Source organism: Acanthochromis polyacanthus, chromosome 1 (genome assembly GCF_021347895.1).
Source record: "Acanthochromis polyacanthus isolate Apoly-LR-REF ecotype Palm Island chromosome 1, KAUST_Apoly_ChrSc, whole genome shotgun sequence".
Classification (NCBI taxonomy): Eukaryota; Metazoa; Chordata; class Actinopteri; family Pomacentridae; genus Acanthochromis; species Acanthochromis polyacanthus.
Window position 1 is genome coordinate 56,251,140 of NC_067113.1, and position 24,557 is coordinate 56,275,696.

Consider the following 24,557-nt stretch of genomic DNA (forward strand, 5'->3'; position numbering starts at 1 on the left):
CGAGTATCTGCTATAACTTTGTTCTTTCATATCACTTTAAATGAGCCATTTTTTATCTCAAGTTTAATGAACTTTAACATTTGAAAGTAGAAAATGTCAGAGTATCACACAACTTGGATGTTTAATTCTAAAAAAGACTCATTGTTTCAGTTGATTTTATTCTGCATATTCAATATAATCAAGGTAATAATAATAGAATCCAGAGGCTGCATCTGCATACACTGGAGAAAATTACACCGAAATGGGTCTGCTTGATTTGTTGCATGTTTAAGGCTTTTTAAAAAGTGTCTAGTCTAAGAAAAACAGTGACATTTCACATCATAGTTCAGAGATACTTATTCCATCACCACATTCAAAACACATATGTTTTTCCTACTTAGAAAAGTGGAGGGCTGTACTAGGAAGCAACATAGCCAAGCTTTCTTTCTGTTAGCTGGCTCAACAAAACCGAACTGAAACAAAACCTTCTGAAACATTTGACTCCTTTCAGCAAAAAATGGATTAACTGTGTGCTGCATATCTGAGTCAAGACGAACACTTTGCTACAATGGAGAGCTATGAAGAAAATTAAAATTGGTGTGCATTTGGGTCTGACAGTCCTGTAATGCAAGATATGTGGTTATTGCTTTAGTTTTTGGTCAAACTCAAATCAAAGCAATATTATTATTATTACTGATTGATTATTTTCTGTGCTAAAGACAATAAACAAGTCAAATTTCTAATCTGTGTATACTAGCTGCAGTACCAGTAGTTTAAAATGGACTTTGCATCAAACAAAGACCAAGCATGAAAACTAACTTACGCATGTTCTGCATCATCAACTGAATCCATGTAGATTCATATTCAGTTTGCCGACTTTAACTTCTGCTAACATGCAGCTCAACAGGTCTGCAGATATTCCCTCAGTTAAGAATATGAGTTGCTCAGAAAATATGATCAGAAAAAGAACTGGTGAAAGGGAGATGCTTCTTACAGCTGAATTAAATCGAAAACTCTGAAGAGATTAGCATCAGTTACCATGGTGATCTAGGAGGCTAAACAAGAGACACCTGCCTGACATTGAAAACTCTGACTTTAGGCTCAGCATTGAATCACAGAGACACTCCAAGACACAAAACATACAATTAACCATAAGTCATATTGGCACAGACTTGCAAGAAATCACACTATAGTTGTGTGAATTTGTCAGTTTGGAAAGTCTGCAAGCTCGTCTTTCCCGATGTTTCCTCCGCTGAGGATGCATACGACATTCTTCTCCTCCAGTTCGGATATCTTGTCGTTAACGATGGCAGCGAAGGCAGCAGAGCCTGATGGTTCGACTACGAGTCCAGACCTGTAGAGGGTTGACACCGCCGACTTGATCTCGTCATCGCTAACCAGGACGATCTCCTCCACGTAGCGCTGGCACAGCTCAAAGGGCAGTTTGCCTGGGATGCAACGGAAAGAAGCAGTTTAGTAACAAAAGAAGTCGGTTTTTCAGTCCACAAAGCAGGAAGAGAACAGGTGTCATACCTGCGAAAGGTGGTGCGAGCCCTGAAGCGACACTCTTGGCGTCCATCCCTACTGGCTTCTTCTCAATGAAGCTCTTGTACATCGTGCAGGCTGAGTTTGAACAGAAACACAAACTCAAAGTAAATTCAGTGCTAATTTCACATTTGGCTTTTGATGGATTTGCTTTTACCTCCTTCTGGCTCCACGCCGTAGATCCTGGTTTTATCACAACCCGACAGTTTGATGGCAGCAGCTACTCCGGCCAGCAGCCCTCCTCCTCCACAGCACACCACCACCACGTCAGGCTCAGGCATCACCTCCAGCAGCTCCATACCGAGGCTGCAGGCACGGAAAAAAAACATTTAAAAAGACAGCATCAGCATGTATAAACACCTCGCCAGCCCTGAAACTACCTGGCGTGTCCGGCAATGAGATCCAGGTCGTCGTAGGAGTGCAGGAAGGTCATGTTGTCCTCCTGAACACAACGGTTCACCACGTTCATCAGGCAGGATGTTGGGACTCGCTCCACCTCCACGCCGAAACTCTGAGGACAAGAATAACCAAATATCACCCAGCAGACACTAGACATGTAGACATGTACCTACAGCAGTTCTAATTTTTCCCTCATGCCATTAATCTGAGAGTCATTCTACTGATGTAAAATGCGTTCTGTTTTTCTGTCTTTGCTTAATTTCAAGAAATTCTGCATATTTTTTGTTAAAAAAAAACAGATGAATAAATTCCGACAACTGGAAACCAATGATGAAACACAAATAATCTATTCCACTGTACTTACCTTCCAGAAACTGTATCTTTTTGAAGGATTTTCTTCACTGATAATCATATTCAATTAATCACTAATACTAATGTGGGCATCATTATAGATACTATTATTGCTGTTTTTAATGTTACTGTGACATTACATGCAAAACTTACGAGTAGACCCAGATGCATCTAACATTGGAGTCCATTAAATGGCACAGACGTCTTTGTCATGGTGGTCCTTTGCTATCTAAACCTTCATAATGTTCACTGCTTGCCAACATGGAACTGCTCATAGTCCAGGTGATCGCTTCCTCCAGTTGCTACCAGCCAATGTTAAACAGTCATAGGATCTACCTGGTGGTGAAACCAGGTACTTCAGCTAAATGACATACATTTTCTGACATGCATGTCATTTGTCTTCCATTTTATCAGTTACATTAATTATGGCAACTAATCAATTAGTGGATATTCATTAACATCCCCGACCAAGTTGCAGGTGATCTCTGGCTTCTTTTTGCATTTTCATAAATAGAATAAAGGCTTCACGAAGCAGAAACTGTCTTTTACAGACCTGTCAGTTTCTCTGGCATAATGTGGTCCAGTTTTAGAAAGTATATACATATAATGTTTATCTATATTCAGTTGGGACTTGGCAAATGTGGTTTGGTTGCAAAAAAACAAAAACGAAACAAAACAGCAATACCAGGCTTCCCAAATCAGAAAATGTGCTTTGAAGAGTCCACGGAACAATCAAGTCCAGAGTTGATGTGTTTGTATAGACTGGTTATAGATCTAGATATGGTCTAATGTGGTCTGCATACAGAAAAAGCAGTGAAATAAAGCTTTTATAATTCAGAGAATGTGTTTTATCAACTCTTCAGTCTCTGTAGGAAACTCAGCCAGAAACCTGGATGTCATGACTGATGACCGGCTGACCTTTAAGTTTCACGTGGCCTCAGTTTCTCGATCTTGTCGTTATGCCCTCTACAACATCAGGAAGATCAGACCCTTCCTGACCCAACAGGCCACACAACTTCTGGTTCAGGCTCTTGTGATTTCACGCATTGACGACTGTAACTCTCTTCTGGCAGGTCTCCCTGCATGTACAGTCAAACCTCTACAGATGATCCAGAATGCAGCAGCATGTCGGGTCTTCAACCAGCCCAAAAGAGCTCATGTCACTCCCCTGTTCATCTCCCTTCACTGGCTTCCAGTTGCAGCCAGAATCAAATTCAAAACTCTCCTCCTGGCTTACAAAACATTTACAAGAACGGCCCCAGCCTACCTGGATTCCCTGATCCAGGTCTACTCTCCTTCACGCCCACTTCGCTCTGCATGTGAGAGACGCCTGGTGCTTCCAGCCCAGCATGGCTTGAAATCTCTAACCAGACTCTTCTCCTCTGTTGTTGCCAAATGGTGGAACAAACTACCAAACTCTGTGCGTTCTGCTGAGTCCCTTTCTACTTTTAAGAGACAACTGAAGACTCAATTGTTCAGAGAACACCTTGGCACTTAATCTGACTCCACCTTAGGGGTCGAATAAGTCAGGTGGTCCAAAACCCAGCACTTATTTAGCACTGACAAAGTTTAAAAAAAAAAAGAAGGGGGGGGGGGGGGGGATGGGGATTGGCACTTCTTCTGCAACTTGATGGCAACACCTTTGACCAATCGCACTTTTTGCACTTACTAAAGATTTTTCCTTATGTCTGAATTCTTACTTGTGTTGTACGTCGCTTTGGACAAAAGCGTCTGCTAAATGAAATTGTAGAATTGTAAAAACTCTAGTACCTATTTTACTCATCTATTTAGAGTGCTTGTGTGCTCTGGATGCGAAAACAAGCAGTGAAATCTTTCCTTTTTTGCCTTTTCAAAATTACAATAAGTTTTACAAATCAGGAACAGTGTTTTCAGTCAAGTATCAGTTCACCTCTGACCTGTATCAGGATAGATCTGGACTCAGGTGCAGTTTCTGGCATCACCACCTTGCCCTTCGATCCGTAGTGTTTTGATGCGTATGCAAAAGATTTTCCATAGTTCCCTGCTGACATGGTGACAAAATGGCCGCCCCTCGGTCTCCTGGCGAACTGATTGGCTACTCCTCTGATCTTAAAAGACCCTGTCATTCAAAAACACCAAGGTCACCAAGTCAGTGTAGAACTACGAGACGCTGTTGGGTGAGACTGTCAGTTCGGCATCACCAACCAGTTCTCTGCAGGTTTTCCAGTTTGATGTGGATGTTGCAGTTGATGCTGAGCGGCAGGGTGGTCTGACACCAGGGGATCATGGGAGTGTTGATGACACCCAGCGGGCTGCTCCTCACCGTCTCTCTGGCTTCTCTCAACAGATCAAGAGTGACGGCGTCCACAGAAACTTCACTCATCTGTCAGAAATGTCAGGGCTGTTATCATTTACACTGTGTGGCCAATATTTTAGTCTGACAATAAAGCATGAATTTCAACGTTTTATTATTTGTTATTTAATAGTTGAGGGAAAATTTAAGGGAAACTCAACTTAAGCACTGAGCGACTGAAATCCCCCCCCCCCCACACACACACACATTTTAATGATGTAAATTCATGTGAAACATTTTAGGTGAACTTGTAATGCTGTCGGACACCCACTGTTTAATATATAAAACCTTTTTTTTCTTTGTGAAATTGAAAACTGGGAGATTTCATTGCTTTTTACTGCGGAAAACAGGTCCAGATCCAATTTCACTATGTACTGACAAGTCAAATTTAGACTAGATTGTCCCACTGAGGTTAAAGAGTTGTCTTTATATTTTTAAAAAAAACTGTCTCTGATTTGTAAAAATGAAAAGTAAGAGATTTATATTATGTAGCAAATTTATGCTACAACTGTTGCACCAACATGGTTTCCAGTTAAAAGGAAAATGAATGCTGGTACTAGTTAATCCACCAAGTGTAAAAATAAGTACTGTGGTTTAGATCCTCTAGTAGGTGTGAAATTGCGAGAGTGGCATATTTGTGAATTATTATTTTTAAAATATCTGTTTTAAAGGTTTTACAAATCAGAAACTGTATTTGAAACTGTGACTTCTCTGGCATAATCTAGTTCAGATTTGACCAGTCTATATATTGCAGTGTTAACTCTGGACCTGGTCTAAGGTGGTTCAGATGTGAACAAGCAGTGAAATCTCCCATTTTTACACAAGTCAGAGACTGCGTTTTAAGGAGGTGCGAGCCTCTGTGGGACAATCTAGTTCACATGTGACTCAACTAAGTGTCATGGTTTTGGACTTGGACCTGGTCTCTCGCAGTCCAGGTGCAAAAAATAGCAGTGAAATCTCATCCTTTTTTTGCATTTTCACAAACATAATAAAAGTTTCCCAAGTCTAATCCAAAACTGACTTACATAAGTACAGTGGTTTTGGGTCTGGATCAAGTCTAATGTGGTCTACACGCAAATAAACATTAAAAAATTAAACAAAATCAAATAAATCAAAAATAGAATGAAGTTTAACACATTAGATGGCACATTAGCCTCTCTAAGATAATTTAGTCCTACTTTGACTTGTTAATATGTAGTGATTTTAGGTCTGGACTTCTAGCCAGATTAAAAATAAATAAATAAAATCTGTGAACTCTGCTTTTCTTCTGCATTTTCAGAAATAGGATAAAGGATTCACAAATTAGAAACTGTGCTTTAAAGATTTCTCAACTCTTGGTATTATCTAGTTCAGATTTGACCAGTCTTTATACAGTGGTTTTAGATTTCAACCTGTTCTTAAATGATCCAGGTGGGGGAAAAACTGTGAAACCTCCCTTTATTGCATTTTCACAAACATATTAAGAAAACTTGTCAAAGTTGGTTTCAGACATTATTAAGCATTTACCTAAAATGTCTTGCACGGTTTTGCATTACTACATTGTCAGATAAACACTAATTCCCCCTATTTTTTTAATCTTAACTGAACAAGAAGCGAACTTCCTACTAAGACTGGACATTTGAGAAATCCACGAAGCTCAGATTTATTACGGAAAATACAAGCGCTGAGTTACAAACCCTGCTTTTAACAAAAGAGAAAAAAGTACTTTAAATAGACTAAAATGCGTATGGGGAATATTCCCCACTCACCTTATTATTTGTGTGGCTGTTATTTTGCAGCTCCCTGATCTCTATGGTGCTCCGATGTTTGCGGCTCCCAGCTATATAAAGGTTCCTGTTTAGAGCGTGTTTCAGGTCGGATGCTGTTGGTAACCGGAGCGCAAACATGGCGGCGCTTATGAGTGGCAGTGGGGAGCAGATAGCCCAAAATGTCTTGGTTACATAAGCAAGTAAAACGAGTTAATTGAGAGTATTTTAGTCGGAAAACATGGGTTTGGTACGACATGTCGTGTGCGCAATGTCGGGCGGAGTCGACAGCTCGGTTGCGGCTTTATTACTGAAGAGAAGAGGTGAGAAAAGTCACACCTGGAGTCACCTGTTCATGCTAGGAGGCTCAGATCATTGTATCTCAGGAGGGGCAATGCTACAAAGCTTAATATGATGTTCTGTTCTGCTTCTGTAGCCAAATGTTGTAGTTCAAATCACACGTTTGCTGTTTATCTGTGCAGGTTACAGGGTGACAGGAGTGTTCATGAAGAACTGGGACTCTCTGGATGAAAGTGGGGTGTGTTCTGCAGAGAAGGACTGTGAAGATGCCTACAGAGTGTGTCAGAGTCTGGACATCCCCTTCCATCAGGTGTCCTATGTCAAAGAGTATTGGCATGAAGTTTTCAGGTATTTTCTGATTGTCGTGACAAAATGACACGCCATTTATTAGACTAAATGTCACACCTGTAGTGGTGGAAGTTGGCTAAGTGCATCGAATCAAGTGCAGATCTGAGGTACTTCTACTACTTTAGTTGAGTTTTCCTATCTTATGCTACTTTATAAATCCACCCCACTGCATTTAGGAGCAGAATACTGTGCTTTTTTCCTCAGCTACAATTAACTGACAGCTTTGGTTTCTTTCAAGCTGAAGATTTTACACAATCTGAAAAGATGGTCTCTCTCGGTAACAGTGAGTTCCTGCTGTTATCACCAAAGTCTACAAACCTGGACATAGTAATACTACCAGCTACAGGCTGCAAAGTATTTGTGTCAGAAAAGCAGCTTATTATTCTGTTTTGGAGTTGAGCATTGACCACCACCACAAAAAAAAAAGTTCTGTTTCCACCCTTAAACTTTGCTAATAAATGAAAACAAAGGTTTAACAAAACACAGACTTCTAACATAGGCTCCGAAGTAAAAATATTTAAAACGGTGGCAAACATAAAGTGTTCTTCACTCCTACACCACAGCAGGTTTCCCCACTATGAGCTTAAGAAAGACTTGCCGTATCATAACCTTGTCTTATATGACCATGTGTACGAGTGACATTAACAATTGATTTCCAGCGGAAAATAAACAGACCAAGCAGAAATCTCTCTCTCTGTCTAATCAAAATTATCTGCCGAAGACCCAAAACTCACAGTGATGGTTGTAGAATCTGCTTACTTGCATCAATATTAAAAAAAAAAAAAAATCACACGCTTGGAATGCTGGCTGTTTGTTGAAGAGCATATTTTTTCTTCTTGTCTCTCACATTAATCATCTGATTAGCCTTTCAGCTTCATCTGCTCTCAATGTAAAAACATATATAATGTAGCTCCTACTGGCTCCACTTACAGCAACTACAACAAGCTGATTCACTATTAATGATAATACTTTAACTGAATTTTGTTGCTTTTTCTTATTTACTATGTATGTAGTGATTTTTGTGCAGGACTTTGTGTATGTTGCCTTTCTGCATTGGTAGTTTTACTTTACTAAATGATCTGAATACTTCTTCCACCGCTGTACGTTTGTCGTCTTTATTTTGCAGTAATCTGTTGAAGGAGTATGAGAAGGGCAGGACACCAAACCCAGATATTCTCTGCAATAAACACATCAAATTCAACCATTTCCAGAAGTACGCCATCAACACTCTGGGTACGTCATATGTTTGTCTGATTATACACTGAAATCAGTCTGTTTTCTGCTGCTCCACGTTTGTTTCGTTTGCTTATATTTTTGAAGTGAAAAGCAGAAGTGGAATATGAAACACAATTTTAAAAAGTCTGTTGAATAGAAAACTTGATTAGGGTTTTGCTGTGGTCTGTGTAGGTGCTGACGCTATGGCAACAGGCCACTATGCCAGGACGTCCCAGGAAGACGACGAGGTTTTCCAGCAGCCGCGCACAGCCCCGCCTCCCACCCTGTTCAGAGATCGATTTGAGATCAGAAATCGTAAGTGTTTGACACTTGTTACCTTATTTAATGACTGGCATATATTCAACCGAAATTTGCAGTTTTTCCGAGTTTATTTATGTGCTGCTGATCTCCGTTTTACGCTGTTTATTTGTTTTAGCTGTAAGGTAGTTTCATCTTTTGTCCGTGTTCCTTTTCCAGCTGTGAGGTTGTACAAAGGAGCCGACCTCCTCAAAGACCAAACCTTCTTCCTCAGTCAGATCTCACAAGATGCTTTGCGACAAACTATGTTCCCGCTCGCTGGACTCACCAAAGAGTTTGTGAAAAAGATTGCAGCCGAGGCCGGGTTTGACCATGTGCTGAAGAAGAAAGAGGTGTACAGAACACACAAACGTGTTCAGAAAGACGCGTTTCTATTGTATGTGATGAGATTTTTATATGCAGTAATGGCTCTTTGTAACTAAAATGGGTACGTGTTTGTTCTTTTAGAGCATGGGGATCTGCTTTGTCGGAGAGAGAAACTTTGAAAACTTCATTTTAGAGGTGAGAAGCAAAAATTGGACTATTTCTTCCACGTAAGAATGAATTAAAACTAGCTTGTTTTCCTTTTTATGTTAATGTGTAACAAAGCTTTCTATCACTGTTTTACATTAGCTAGGATTGTGATGAAACTCTACTGTTTGTTTTTGTTTCAATTTTTAGTATTTAGAACCAAAACCAGGAAACTTTGTCTGCATTGAAGATGGAACTGTTTTGGGAACACACAAAGGTACATTTCTAGTTGTTTCCAAATTGCATGCATATGTGATCATACTATATTAGAGGTTCAGGCCATAAAACGGTAATTTAATGAAACATTTTCTGTTTTGGGTTTTTATTTTTTGGCTTTAAAGCAACTGTATCCTCATATTTACCCATCTCATTCCTATCCTTGTTATTTTCCTGTGTTGTTCTGTCCGTCCAGGTTGGTTCACTCTGACTCTGGGCCAGAGGGCAAGAATAGGAGGGCAGAAAGAGGCCATGTTTGTGGTGGACAAAGATGTTGCTACTGGAGATGTGTTTGTGGTGAGAAAATTTCACTTTTTTTTTTTTTTTTTCATTTAAACTGAAACCATCTTCCTTGCTTTCTGTCTTTTCTTGAATCGTGTAGCCTCTTTTAAGCTTACCTGTATGTCCTTGTTTATAGGCCTCTAACACAGAAAAGTGCATGTTTCTCTGATTACAATGACTTGTATACGTTTGTGGAATATTTAACTGCATAAAACAGAGTAAATGTCAAACCTGTAACTCTTAAGGAGGCGGTATATTTTTTCTTTCCCTTGAAGAAAAATGCAAAGTATTAGTTGGTATTTACTTTTATTTTTTAGAGTGTAGTCAGCCTTGCAGTGCTGTATTTTTTTCTGGTACTTCATTCATTTATTCTCTCATTGGCTCAGGCTCCGACCACCAATCACCCGTCTCTCTTCCGTGACACGGTGCGAACAGATCGCTTCCACTGGCTAGCAGTCGATCCGCCTCCTGAACTGGTCAGAACCCAGATGATGGAGTGTCACTTCCGCTTCATCCACCAGATGCCACTCAGTGAGTTTTGTGATTTCAGGGCCTGCAAACTGATGGTTAAGAATGGGGATATGGATTTATCAGATCTGATTATTGGTGGTCAAGAAAGGCCGATGCCCTATATTTGGACCCGATATACATTAAATATATTGTTTTAACATCATGTGATAGCAGAGAACCTGTCATTTATAGCAAGGCTTCTTCACTAATAAGGGTGACTATGACTGAACATGTAAAATAGAAATAGGATTGATCAAATTAGGACGCTCTCCTCTGTTTATTTGGGATCAACTGAGATTGATCAGTTTGTCTCCTGCTGTTATTTCTTTTTCTTTTACAGTTCTGTCACTTTTATTACCCACTAAGGTCCATATCTTAAAGCATTATTAATTATTGCTTTCCAGACTCTGTTTCAGGTAAATCTGTAGCTGCCTTTCAACTCAACTGCTAGCTGTTAGCATAGCCTTAGCCACTGTGAGAGAAGCTAATTTCCTGGTTTGTGGCATCGGCTTGTTTCTTTTTCACCTTTTGCTGCTGGAGAGACATTTCTGAGACCACGAAGTGACAACAGACAGAGAGAGGAGGCTGCATCAGACCTGAAGTAGCACATTATTTTATCAATAATCAGTCAGTTCAGGGAATCAGAGAATGCCAATATCGGCCACAATAATCAGTCAGGCCCATAACTGTTCAGTCCTTAATTAACACCAAGTGAAGTTCAGATCAAATGTAGATATCCACTGACTTTGTACTTTCCAGTTCCCTGCACAGTCACCCTCAACATGGACGGGACTGTGTGGATTTCACTCTCTCAGCCGGTCAGAGCTCTGACACCTGGACAGGTAACGGCCAACATGCACACCACAGTGATAGAATGCAGTGTAATCATCTCTCCACGAATGTTAGTGAGTGTTTTTCTTTGCACTCCTGCCCCAGTTCGCTGTGCTCTACAAAGGTGACGAGTGTCTGGGCAGCGGGAAGATCATCCAGCTGGGCCCCAGCGAATACACTCTGCAGAAGGGCCGAGAGCGTTTGGGCGCAGCAGCCGCGCAGCAGAAAGAGCAGCCGACGCCTGAACCGAGCAGCTGAGGCGACATCAGCCCGGCCAAGGTGGAAATATCCAGGACATGATTTAGAGCACACTGTTGAGGAAAATAAACTCTCCGTTAAATGGGGATTTGTAACAGAGTGCATCTGATGGAGGGATTGTGTTTCAACAGCATTTTAAACATGAGACCAAAAGGGTTGATCTCTGTATTATGCGGTTTTCTTCTGGGTGCTCCAAAAAAACACCAACATCCAAACCAAAGTGTGTGTTGGAGTGCAGATTTCTTGGTAATACAATGATCTACTCATTAAAAGTAACCCCAAATTGAAGATGAATTCAGCATTTTACATCAGACATTACAGAACAGATCTTTACCAACACTTTAGTAGTTAGTTTTAGGTAAATTATGTCGGGCTCTACCTGTAATATACCGTATATTATGTTCTCTGTTGGACCTCCTGGATTCACTTCATGCTGCTGCTGTTATCTGCTTCATTGCAAATGAAGACTGGCTCTTTAAGCCAAACAGCTGCTGGATAATGTTGCACTTGATCTTGACTATGCATTTTTGAAGTGCAGTGTGTTTTTCAAAAATGACTGCGTAATCAGGAGAAACCAAAGCCAAGCATGGAAAATTAATATTTAGAGAATTTTTCTCTCTGTCGAGCCAACATATGCAGCCTTGATATCTCCTGTAGTGAGTGTGTGTCTGAATGTGTGTTTTTAAAAGACCCTTTAGTCTGAGGCCTTTAGCGTCGCTCTGTTGTATTGTAATAATAGGAAAACTCTATCTAGCACACGTTCTGGTGAATAATCACTCGGCAAGGCTGCATGTTGGTCTACAGAAGCTGATTTTGACAAGTTTTGCTCATTCAGACTCATCTATGACTCAAAGCACCTCTAATAGTCTTCTATTTATGAAGTGTGATGGGGAACAACCTTGTCATTTACTGTAGTTCTTCTCACTGTTTCCAAAGCTGCTCGTGTATCTGTTAATTTCCTTTCTTCCTTTACTTTTTTCTGGACACCTGCAAGCCTCAGTTTTTCTATGTGTGTATTGTGACATTTCAAATCACGTCTGACATTGATCACTGAATTGACACCACAAAATATGACTTTCTAATGTGAAATTATGGCTTAAAAACTCAGACTACAACAAGTAGCTATGTTTATTGTCAACTAATCGGTGGACTATTTTCTTGTTCTTATGTTGATTGGGTTTGTAAGAAAATGGAGAAAAATGTTGATCAGTGGCCAGAATGACATCTTCAAATGTCATGTTTGATCCACAATCCAGAGTGTTTCCATTTACTGCCATCGAGGATGAAAGAAACCAGAAAGTATTCCTTTTTAAGGCTTGATTTAGAGTATTTGGACTTTTCTACCATGTAAAACTGAAGAATCAGAATGGTTTTCAGTTAATATTATAGTTGAGAACTAACTAATTATTGTTGCAGCTCTACCAAAAAACCACACAAACCAAGTTGCAAAATAGCACAGAATGTTGCGATATTTCACGTTTCATCCCTTCAGTTACATTTTGAAGCTACTTTAAATACTTTTTCCAGTTATTCATTGTGAATTTATGGTCATGTTTGCAATGTCCGAGTGCTGAGGAACTCAAAAAATGTTTTTAAAAACAAAATCGGTGCCTTTTTCAACAGTCGAGGAGGTAAAATAACAAATTGTACGTACTTAAAAACTGAAGATTGAGTGAATAAACTAAAAATATCTGAAGTCATGACTTGTTTTTCATGTGTCTGCATGCCCCAATAGTCCATCCAGAGTCATTATATCCTCAAGAAAATACAGTGTTGCCGCTGTTGATCTAAATTTAAGAAAATTTAATACACCACATGGGGGCGCTGCTATACAAGATCACCCCCAGGATGAACCAGTGACACTACATCTTAATGAACCCTAATGAAAGTCATGGCCCAGTTTAATTCTAGCAGTTTGACATTAGCATATTGTCTGCCTTTCCAGAATAATCCCATTTTGGCCCATTTTTTTTTAACAGCTTCCCACTTAGCTTTAAAATAGTTTTGTTTTATTTCTGAGGAAAAAGCAAATGTGATAAGATTTCAGAGAGCATGAAAGTCCAAACACCACTGATAAGATTTTGGAGAAATGGGACAAAAAGTTCTCTGTGATGTCAGTAAGTAGAGCATTCAAGAAAATAGGAAGAAAATGTTGAAATTCTATATTTTATGTTGGTATTTAAACCTGTTTTGGAGTAAACATGACATTTGCAAAAATGAAATGACAAAAATTGGAAGGAAAAGCTGTCGGATCCACGACAAAAATAATCAAATTCTATATTTTATGTTTGTTTTTAATCTTGTTTTGGCGAACAAAAGGTAATCTGGGATCACATTAAGCAATGATTTCAAGTGACAATGGAAGTTCAAAACCAAAATGAGAAATGGAGGGAAAACTGTCAGATTTACTACAAATATGATCAAATTCTGTACTTTATGTCGGTTTTTAAATCTGTTGTGGAAAACAAAAGTTGTGCTGGACTTCAATATTAGCAGTGTTTTTATGTAACAGTAAAAATCTAAAAGCAAAATGAGTAAAAGGGAGCAAAAAACAGCTACATTCACAACTGAAGTGACCAAATTCTGCAGTTTGTCTGTTTTTATAGAGAATAAAAAGTTTTCTGGTATCCCATTAACAAAAACAAAATGAGAAACTGGAGGCAGACCGTTAGATCTGCTGCATATATGACCAAATTATATATTTGATGTTTTTTAAACCTATTTTAGAGTGGGGGGGGAAAGTATGCTGGGATTCTGTTAAGCAGAAGTAAGAGTGAAATTTCCAAAAACAATCAGAAAAAAAGTAGAAGTCACTACAGAAATGATTAAATTAGGTATTTTGGAGAACAAAAAGTTCCCTGGGATCACATTTATAGGTACTTTTAAGTGACAGTGAAAGTTCCAAACAACAAAATGAGAAACACGGAGAGAGGAACCGTTATATTCACAACTAAAATGATCAAATTGGGTCATTTATGTTTGTTTTTTCCACCTGTATCGGAGTACTAGTTCGTTTTTCAGTCATCCTGCAACTTTCACTGTATACTGACCATTTAGAAGTGTCATCACGAAGAACACAATTACATTAACCACTGATTAGTAAATATTAAAAGCTGTATTTTCTGGAAACCCTCATTTGAGTAGTGGCACGTGACTCTTAGTAGCCACATTTTATTCTCTCTTTTTTATTATCTTGCAACGTCTCAGTTCAGCAACTGTCATGTCTTTTTTATGTCCCATCACTACTTCAACACACACAAGTTGAAGAGGGAGCCACTCTCCAACACGCATTAGGAATTTTCTCTCGTTCTCTCCTTATTGGAATAATAATTGGTCACCCGGTCAGTGCCACTTCCTCAATCTCCATGAGAAAAAAGAAAGCCCCCCCCCCCCCCCCCCCCCCCCCGTGAAAGCGTCCCGGAGGGGGAACGCAGCAGGTTTATGGTAATCAGCCTCTGAGGAGGAGAGCAGGAGGAGGAGAGCCACGGAGCCATTTTGTACTCATTTTAAACTCAGTGTGACTTCACGCAGCCGCTGCGCGCCGTGGATACGCCGAGAGTATGGATACGGAGCGCCTTTTTCCACGTTAAAACTCCACAATGAGGGATAAAAGTAAGACGTGGTGCTGGGAGAGGGAGAGTTAATGCGTTTGCGGAGGAGTTTCGGTGAAGTTTCAGTTGGGGTTTGGCAGGTTTTACAAGCATGGAGCTACCGATGTGTTGGATTTGGGTTTGTGTCCTGTTCGCCGCGCCGCTTGCGGGATGCTTGGAGATGCACCTTTCGGAGACTTTACAGCCCGGGAGCCTTCTGGCGAACCTGTCGCTCGGACCTGGGTGGACGTACAAACTTGACAGGACTTTATCGCCCAAATTCATTCAGAGTTTCTTCCAAGTTGAGAGGCAGGACGGGCTGATCCGTCTGTCCCGGAAAGTTCAGTGTGTGCACACGCCGAGGAACCCAGTGTCTGTTTATGTCAGAACATGTTCATCCACATCTGGAGATGTTATTCTGACTCATTTTAACGTGTTCGTCCACGGCCAGGACTGCTTTATAAAATACAAGAGAAAGAAAGCGACAGGTAAGCCAGACATTCACGTTAAACTCCGGTCAAAACTGCAGGCAACTCCCTGCTCATCGGCAGGTAAACTGCTTTTGAATGTAACAGAACTTTTACCCGCTTTTACGCGGAGCAGTTCCCTTTTGGAGACTGAATGCGCTGGAACAGACTTTGAAGCGGCGTTCAGGCAGGGAGGTTTGTTCCTGGCCACTGACCTGTGCTTTGCGCACAGGGGACAGCCCGAGGTGGATTTGCACTGCACCATGCACAGCTCTCCAGGCAGCCGACTCTCTGTGCAGCTGAGCTTGACGCTGGTAAAAGTGCCTAAACAACATGGATCTTTATCAGAACGCGCCCAGAAAAAGTCTGGGATCCACAGGGGGAAGCGACAGGTGAACACATCCCCACAGTTCCAGCTCCCCAACTATCAGGTGTCTGTGCCTGAGAATGAGCCTGCAGGAACTGCTGTCATAAGCCTGAAAGCAATTGACCCAGATGATGGAGAGGCAGGGAGGCTGGAGTACAGCATGGAAGCTTTGTTTGACAGCAGATCTGATGACTTTTTTCACATTGACTCACAGACAGGGAGTGTAACAACCGTCCAGGCACTGGACAGAGAGGTCAAAGACACCCATGTTTTCAAAGCTACTGTAACTGACAATGGCACCCCTAAAAGATCTGCCACATCGTACCTCACTGTTACTGTGAGTGACACTAATGACCACAGCCCCATATTTGAGCAGACTGAATACCGGGTCAGCATCCGGGAGAATGTAGAGGTGGGCTTCGAGGTGATGACAATCCGGGCCACTGATGGCGACGCTCCCTCTAACGCCAACATGGTTTATAAAATTGTGAACGGCAAAGGAGTCAACGCTGTGTTTGAAATCGACCCCCGCAACGGCCTGGTGAGGATCAGAGAGCGACCCGACAGGGAGACCAGGTCCCAGTACCAGCTGATTGTTGAAGCCAACGATCAGGGGAAAGACCCTGGTCCCCGCAGTGCCACTGCCACCGTTCACATCTCTGTGGAAGATGAAAATGACAACTACCCACAGTTCAGTGAAAAGAGGTATGTTGTTCAGGTTCCAGAGAATGTGGCTGTCAACACCAAAGTCATCCAGGTGGAAGCCACAGACAAAGATGAAGGAAACAACGCCAAAGTTCACTACAGCATCATCAGCGGCAACGTTAAAGGCCAGTTCTACATTCACTCCCCCACTGGTGTCATCGATGTCATCAATCCTCTGGACTATGAAATGATTCGGGAGTATAATTTGCGGATTAAGGCTCAGGACGGTGGCAGGCCTCCACTGATAAATGGCACAGGGATGGTGGTGGTGCAAGTGGTGGATGTGAATGACAATGCCCCCATGTTCGTCAGTACACCTTTTCAGGCTACGGTGTTGGAAAATGTGGCCATCGGTTACTCTGTGATCCACATTCAAGCAATTGATGGGGATTCAGGAGAAAACGCCCGTTTGGAATACCGGCTAACAGACACAACGCCTGGATTTCCGTTCACGATCAACAACAGCACAGGATGGATTACAGTGAGTGAAGAACTGGACAGGGAGACCACTGACTTCTACACCTTTGGCGTAGAGGCGAGAGATCACGGGATACCTGTAATGTCGTCCTCCGCCAGTGTCAGCATCACGGTGCTGGATGTGAACGACAACGTGCCCACATTCACCGAGAAGACTTACTCGCTGAAGATCAACGAGGACGCCGTTGTGGGGACCAGTGTTTTGACGGTGACCGCCGTGGATCGAGACGTCAACAGTGTGGTGACGTATCAGATCTCCAGCGGAAACACCAGGAACCGCTTTGCCATCACCAGCCAGAGTGGTGGTGGCCTCATCACCTTAGCCCTTCCTTTGGACTACAAACAGGAACGCCAGTATGTCCTGACGGTCACCGCCAGCGATGGGACTCGCTACGACACCGCTCAGGTGTTCATCAACGTCACTGATGCCAACACACACCGGCCCGTCTTCCAAAGTGCCAACTACCAGGTGACGCTCAGTGAGGAGAAACCGGTGGGGTCCACAGTGGTGGTGATTAGTGCAACAGACGAGGACACTGGGGAGAACGCTCGCATCACATATGTCATGGAGGACAATGTTCCTCAGTTTAAAATTGACCCGGATTCTGGTGCTATCACGACACAAATAGAAATAGACTACGAAGACCAGGCGTCCTACACTTTAGCCATCATTGCCAGAGACAATGGCATCCCTCAGAAATCTGACACCACCTATGTGGAGATTATCATCCTGGATGCTAACGATAATGCTCCTCAGTTCCTCAGAGACATGTACCAGGGGACTGTATTCGAAGATGCACCTATCTACACCAGCGTGCTCCAGATTTCTGCTTCAGACAGAGATTCTGGCTCCAACGGCAGGGTCAGTTATACATTTCAAGGTGGTGATGATGGAGAAGGGGATTTTATCATTGAGCCTTACTCTGGTATCATCAGGTCTGCTCGGAAACTGGACCGGGAGAACGTTCCTGTTTACAATCTGAAGGCGTTTGCTGTGGACAAAGGGGTTCCGCCTCTGAAAGCAGCTGTTCCTGTTCATGTCACGGTTCAGGACATAAATGACAATGCTCCAGTGTTTGAGAAGGATGAGCTTTTCATTGAGGTAAAGGAGAACAGCCCGGTGGGGTCTGTCGTGGCCCAGATCACCGCCACTGACCCGGACGAGGGCACCAACGCTCAGATCATGTACCAGATCGTAGAAGGAAATATTCCAGAAGTTTTCCAGCTGGACATTTTTAACGGCGACCTCACTGCGCTCACAGACCTGGATTATGAGACCAAAACTGAGTATGTCATAGTGGTTCAGGCCACATCGGCGCCGCTGGTGAGCCGAGCCACCGTGCATATCCGCCTGGTAGACATGAACGACAACAAACCAGCGCTGAAGGACTTTGAGATTATTTTCAACAACTACGTCACCAACAAATCCAACAGTTTTCCATCAGGAATTATAGGGAAGGTTCCGGCTCATGACCCGGATGTGTCGGATAAGCTGCGGTACAAGTTTGAATCTGGAAATGAGCTCAACCTTCTGCTGCTGAATGAAGACACTGGGGATCTGAGGCTGAACAGGGATCTGGACAATGACAGGCCTCTGGAAGCACCTATGACCATCTCTGTCACTGGTAAGTCATTATTAAATTCTCACGCTGCTTGTTTGTGGAAAAAAAAATCCATCTTATTGTGTCAAACAAGATGCCAAAAGAGGAAATTTGAGCCACCATGTGTGGGATTTATTATCACACTGCAGAGCTAATCTAGAATTCTCTGTTGATGGAGACACAGGCAGGTTTCGGCTGCAGTGTTGACTCTGTGATCAGTTACGTGTTTGCTGCAGGCTCTATGTGGGATCCGGTTGTTCTGCTTTTGTGCCGCTTGTGTGATAAATGTATTGTGTGCAAGTGGTTGGCTGGGGTAATAAAAAAGGTGCTATTAGCAGGGCACCCTTATACGCTGAGCTGCTTTGTTGTTGCAGTTATGTGGGTTTTGCTTAAAAAAAAATAAAAAAGCAGGAACTCCCACACATGCATCTAGTGCAAGTATGTCTAATGATCTCCCCTCTTCTTTGAACATTTCTGGGCTTCTGTAGTTGCACTGCAGGGAGGTTGATCCACATCTTGTGGCAAGATGTTTCCCAGAGTAGCTCACCTTTCTTTCCCTGCAGACGTTTTTTTCACACGTGGCAGGTTTCGGTGACAAAGGTTTGCATCTGAGGACGTTTGTACTGCAAGGTCATGTTGGAAGAATTTGAGTTTCTTTTTTTTTTCTCCCCAAGACAGAAGCAGACTTTGTTCTTTTAAAGTTAAAGATTAGTCCGGCGCAAACACTTGGGACATTCACACCTAAACTGGCACGAGAACGGCCACAGTACAAGCACATACACACACTGAAAGAAACGCACTTCGGCATTAATCAAGCAGGATAAATCTAACGCCCTGACAGAATAACTACCCTGTCACCTATTGACAGTTGGTTGCTCAACCTCCTCTTATTCTTTCTCACTCAACCTCTATGTAGATTAAGCCAACACAGCTAGATCTTCTCAGCTCTTTTGTTTTCTGAGTGTCACCCTGTCATCTCTCCAGTGGCTTAAGAATGCCAACATATCACACATGCTTGAGGAATTCAAATGAGCTGCTATGGTCTGGGGTGCACCAGCGCAATTCACAAGTCTAATGATAATTGGGTTAATTCCTTTAAAGGTGTACTTTGCTTTTCTGGAGAAAGATTGTAGATAGTTAGGATGGGCCCAGTCTGATTCACCGGATGTAGACTATTCCTTTCAAGAAGGATTCTCCTCCCTGTCTCCTATCTGTGTATTAATGCTTTCAAAATGCCCATCACAGTGGGAAGCAACAATAATCATCTCCACTTCCCTTAATTTTAAGTGTAGAGGAAGTCATGGTAGCTGGGAATAGTGTTAGTAACGTAGCACACAAGGAAATCATCAGTTTTTGTCCTAGTAATGTGTAATCTGCTGAAATAGAAGCTGCAATAATGTCTCACTCTGTGGCTCATCAGGCAGTGGAAAGCAGCATTTGTGCCAAAAGACTTGTGCTTCATCTTTGTTTCCAACAAAAGGCAGACCGTCCCGTTTTTTAAGTGTTTTATAGCTGTTGTAGTCGACCTGGAGAGCATCTGAGGGTCTTACAGCCCTCATTCACCGCCTCTGCATTCTTGCTTGTCAATAACAGCTGACATGTCTTGCCGTATCCATGACAACCGTGACCTCGTGATGGTCCCGAAGGGGCTGGACCTCTTCGTTAGCCACAGAAACGCATAAATGTATGTAAGCACGTAGTCACGCACAATTGAACACACTCACATGGAAGAGCAGCTCCAAACCTCCCTGTTCTCTACGGCTGGCCCTGATGTCAAGTGTTGGGTAACTATTACTGCTGATGTCTTGACCTTTTGACCTCAGGTTCTTAGGGAGTGGAAGGCCCGAGGGGGTTGTGGGGTATCATCACCTTAACGAGAAACAGGATGCTGATTGTGTCTCTCTTGACTCCTTCTGGTTCACCCAGGACTCGCATACTCTCTTTGGTAGCATTTTGTCTGAATTTGTAATGATTTTTTGAGTGTTTTCTCTGTGACTTTCTGGTGTCCAGATTCGGATACAAATAATGTTTAGGCTCCAAAGCCCAACCCTAGACCTGAGTCAGACCAGGTTGAATTTATATTGTAAAGGCATTGATCCAATCTAATTGTCATCAGATATGTTTAGGCCTTTTCTTCCAAAAACTTCAGATTGGGTCTCAGTAGATTTTGCTCATTAGGTTTGGGAAGGCTTTCCACATGTCTCTAATGTAAGCATACTTGTCTTTTCACTTTGGTTGTCTCTCAGAGGGTGAGGAAAAAGCATCCTTATCAACCATTGCTGACTCCACAACTTTATGTTCCTATACAACTAAACTGCTGTCTCAATTACATCTTGAATTTGAAATGAACATAATTTGCCAGCTGTGATGATGTCTGAAAGGTGGACAGTTTGAAAGAACACCAAAATAAAAGAATTAGATTATGAGACAGACTTTTAACCAGTTTGAGACTAAAATTTGGTTTTCTTGTGTTGTTTTTCAATTTTCAGTCACTTTCTGGTTCGGTTTTGGCTCAACTGTGTGGTTCAGTTTAGGTAAATATTGCGTTTAGTTGTACACTTTAACATGTTAGAAACTTGGTTAAGGTTAGGCTCCAGAATTAGGAAAATATCATGGTCGGGTTAAAATATCACCGTGTCACTTCATGTTTAAAGCTTCTCCTCCATTTTCTTTGTTTCCAAGGTGACAGTTCCCGACCCATCTATTATCTGATTGGATGGCTGAAAAGAAGTGACAGTAGAGTAATAAAATAAATTACAAAGATGCATTGATTAGAAGCTTATTTATGACAAACAGAATCCAACAGAATTTATCTTAGCTATATTGGAACGTAATTTTGTGTAAACTTGGTTGTTCAATGAGTAATGAGGCTGACCTGAGTGCATCAGCTCTGTTTCTCCAATAGCCTTTATAATTATGCTTGATCCATAGAACAAAAGAGAATTGATTGAAGCATTAAAGCGAGCATTGATTTACATTATTTGCTGACGACCCACGGGGAAATAAAAACGAAGAGGCTGCCATCTGTCACAGGAAAATTTCGCTTTTCATCCTTTAAATCAAGGCTGTAAGAAATGCACAGGTGCTTTCATTCTGGCCAGCAGAAGGCCTGAGAATGTTTTACGAACCCTCCGCTGAAACACAAGAATGCCCCGATAACTCTGCTGAGATACACTTGCTTAACACACTTTTCTAGCCACAACACTGTTCCATCTGTCCTGGGCCTCATACTTGTGTGTGTGAGATGGTAGCTCTGTGGTTCAATAGCTGAGGGCTATGTGTTCTCATTGTAAGAGCTCTTATCTTAGCTTGTCAAATTTCACTTAAAACCTTTGGGGTTTTCTCTCTTTTTTCCAAAAGATGAGTATCTTTTAATTTCTAGCTGTCACAATGGCAGTGTTGTACAGTATTTGAGTGTAGAGCAGCTTTATCTTACGTATTTTCTTATTTCACTTAATCTAGTGTTAAGTTTTGCAACATGAGATGCTTTGTGGTCAGTGAAAGTGCTATAGAAGACACGGTTAATCCCACTTTCACCAATTTGTTACTGTAGTTAAACCATAATAAGATCCTCCAACCAACTGGTTGAAAGCCAAAGCTGACAGACGGACCATTTTAAAACCAAGATTTATTGTGGTTAATGCCCCTCTATTGTCAGCGATCTAGATAAGTGATTCCTAAAAGGGTTGGTTTTAATCTTGCCTAAGTGGACTCTTGACCTCGTGACAGAAATCCAGATTGGTGCCAAGAAACCAGACTAAGCTGATGCAGTTGGTGGTTTCTGCAAGTATTTTCTTGTCAAAGTGATTGGTTTTGTTTTCTGAACCCCGAAACTCCTGGTGGGTTTGAAAGACATGGTGTTGTATAACAAATTACACCATTTATCAGAGCAGAAACAGCAAAACCACAAAGAAGTGTCAGACTTTCAACTTTCTGATGGCCCTTGAACCAGTCATCTGTGGCATACTGTTTCATTGGCAAACCAATCACAGCTAACCTTGAGATTGTGGCATTTCATGAAGATCTTTTTTTTTCTGCATCTCATTGAATCATGTGGAAAAAATACAGCATTTGTTCGAATACGATTCTGTAAAAAAAAACAAAGAATTCTCCACTTCTTGTCACATCTATGAAGCCATTAGTGGCTCAGATGTAATCAGCAAACACAACAAAAATTCAGACAATTTTCAGCTGAAGTGGGATGAACTGCAGGCAGTGTTTACACTAAGCAGATTGGAGATGAGGGTGAAAACAAAGTAAAAAACCAAATATCTGTGATATGTTGAGCTGCCATTTTTTTTTCCAGCACTGATAACAGCTGTGGGTAGATGGTAAAATGTTGTACATGTTTATTCCAGTTTTTTTTTTCAGTGTTTCTAAATAACTAATCAAAGAAATTTAACTTTCGAGTGTCCACTTAATACGATTTCTGGCATTATAACTGCTAAATATTGCACAAAACACATATTTGAGTTCTCTCTACTTCTAGTCGTGGTTGTGCTGTTTCCATAGAGATGCAGGATTTTATATTTTGATGAAAAATGAACTTATAGTGACTTTAAATGTGACGGATATCAAAAATCGGCTAGAAACTGCTTTGCATTAAGAGGGTTCAAACAGAAAGAGGACGCTACATGTGACACAAGAAGGACTGTTTTGTGATGGAGGCTTTAAACATGAATTGGTAGTAAATCTACGTTGTAATTGGTTGATCTCTGAGTGTTTTAGAGCCTCTTTAATTCAGTTATCTCTTACATTCGCTGCTTTCGTCTTCGCCCATGCAGTCGCCACCTTCTTCTGTTTACTCCAAACAAATTGTTGCACTTCCTGACACGCAGAAGGCATCAACTATTGTCAGCTTTTGGTTTTTCTCTACCTGATAGGTGGTTTTTAAAAGCGTGCACCGACAAGCTACCGGTGCAGTTGTGTGTTATATCATTCTGTGTTGCAGCACGGCAGATTGTTGCTTAAACGATTAGGAATGATTGATGCTAGATCGTATATTTCCACCTCAGCTCTGATCTGTTTTTCCTTACCCACTACGAGCTAGCTGGCATGACGCTACATGTACTCCTCACCCATCGCTCCTCCCACCTCCTCCCTTCGCTTCCCTTCTTCCCCCCCCCCCCCCCCCCCATGGGGCTTTTTTTTTTTTTTTTACAGACCTTCCCTGCCTTGGGTTTGGCTCTTAATCCTGTTGGAGGAGTTGCATAGCTCAGCTTTTTAGCATTTCTGTTCTCCTCTGCCCACTCCCTCCAAAACACACTTTCCCTGCTTCTTTTCACTCTTCTTTCAATATACATAATTAGATTCCTACCAAAACTCCAGCTTTTGGTTTATTTTTAAATTTAGGTCCAGACAAAATACAGTCTGCTGACAGGCCACTTCTGAACATTCCTGGAAGAACCACAGTGTTGTAATTTACAAGCAAAGACGAATGTAATTGTCCCCTTTTTATGGGGCACAGTTACAGTTGTGGAGTTTTGGGCGTGATGTGTTTACTCTCTGTATAAATTTTGTGGGTTTTCAATCATTCTCCTGAGCCGCAGCATCATCTACTCCAGTTAATAACCTTCTCTTTATTCGCCATCGCTCGTTCTTGGCGTTCTTTTGGTTTCCAATCATTATTTGACCTCGAAATATTACATCAGAGAGGGCACAGGAATGCATGTTGGGAAATGACTCCTTGTGTGAGTCAGGGGGGCAAACATCAGTAACTGACTGAGGTGAGGCAGTGATGCACAGACAGTGATGAGGATTTGCCTGTAAGATCAAAGCAGGAGATTTGTTTTTTATGCAAATATTCGTGGGGAAAAATGACCTTGTACTCCTCTCCACCTGACTTGTAACCTGTGGGTGATGGATGGGTTAAAAGAGGGGGGGGGGATGGGAAACAGTCAAAGTGAGAGGTCGTTGGTGTGGCTGTTTTTGTGTGTATTAGTGGAAAAACTGCTATGAAAGTATCAACAAAGAAATAAATGCCTTTACTTTGGAAGATAATAGAATATTTCCACTATTGTCATTGGATAGTGTAAAACTAAAAAGCTGTGGTCCTACCAGAATCGGACAATATTTAAAAGGTAGGGCAGGGGATGGGCAAATATAAAATATAAAACTAGTAGAAAAATCATGTGCCCAGGTGTTTCTATGAAAACCTTTAAAGACCGATTATTTGGTGTAAAAAGAGCCATAAAAACAATAGTGGAACTCA

At 41.6% G+C, this 24,557-nt stretch overlaps 3 protein-coding genes across 10 annotated transcripts in view; 2 read left to right on the top strand and 1 right to left on the bottom strand.

Moving 5' to 3' along the window:
- Positions 1–138: 138 nt before the first annotated feature.
- Positions 139–6,574, bottom strand: srr (serine racemase). The gene is made up of 7 exons (XM_051946359.1): positions 6,355–6,574; positions 4,459–4,636; positions 4,191–4,372; positions 1,905–2,035; positions 1,682–1,830; positions 1,513–1,602; positions 139–1,427 (listed from the first exon to the last, which is right to left on the bottom strand). The coding sequence occupies exons 1-7, from the start codon at positions 6,490–6,492 to the stop codon at positions 1,186–1,188; spliced, it is 1,110 nt and encodes a 369-aa protein (XP_051802319.1). The 5' UTR covers positions 6,493–6,574; the 3' UTR covers positions 139–1,185.
- On the top strand, positions 6,454–12,835 carry trmu (tRNA 5-methylaminomethyl-2-thiouridylate methyltransferase). Its single transcript, XM_022193880.2, has 11 exons — positions 6,454–6,674; positions 6,834–6,999; positions 8,126–8,232; positions 8,407–8,529; positions 8,692–8,864; positions 8,980–9,033; positions 9,193–9,259; positions 9,455–9,555; positions 9,927–10,071; positions 10,810–10,892; positions 10,987–12,835. The coding sequence occupies exons 1-11, from the start codon at positions 6,593–6,595 to the stop codon at positions 11,137–11,139; spliced, it is 1,254 nt and encodes a 417-aa protein (XP_022049572.1). The 5' UTR covers positions 6,454–6,592; the 3' UTR covers positions 11,140–12,835.
- Positions 12,836–14,624: 1,789 nt separating this feature from the next.
- celsr1a (cadherin EGF LAG seven-pass G-type receptor 1a) overlaps positions 14,625–24,557 on the top strand; it is a 126,893-nt gene continuing 116,960 nt past the window's right edge. For all 8 annotated transcript variants that reach the window (XM_051946259.1, XM_051946251.1, XM_051946264.1 and 5 more), the window contains exon 1: positions 14,625–18,370. In XM_051946259.1, coding sequence (XP_051802219.1) covers positions 14,842–18,370 — 3,529 coding nt within the window. In that variant the 5' untranslated portion in view covers positions 14,625–14,841. The remainder of the gene's footprint in view (positions 18,371–24,557) is intronic.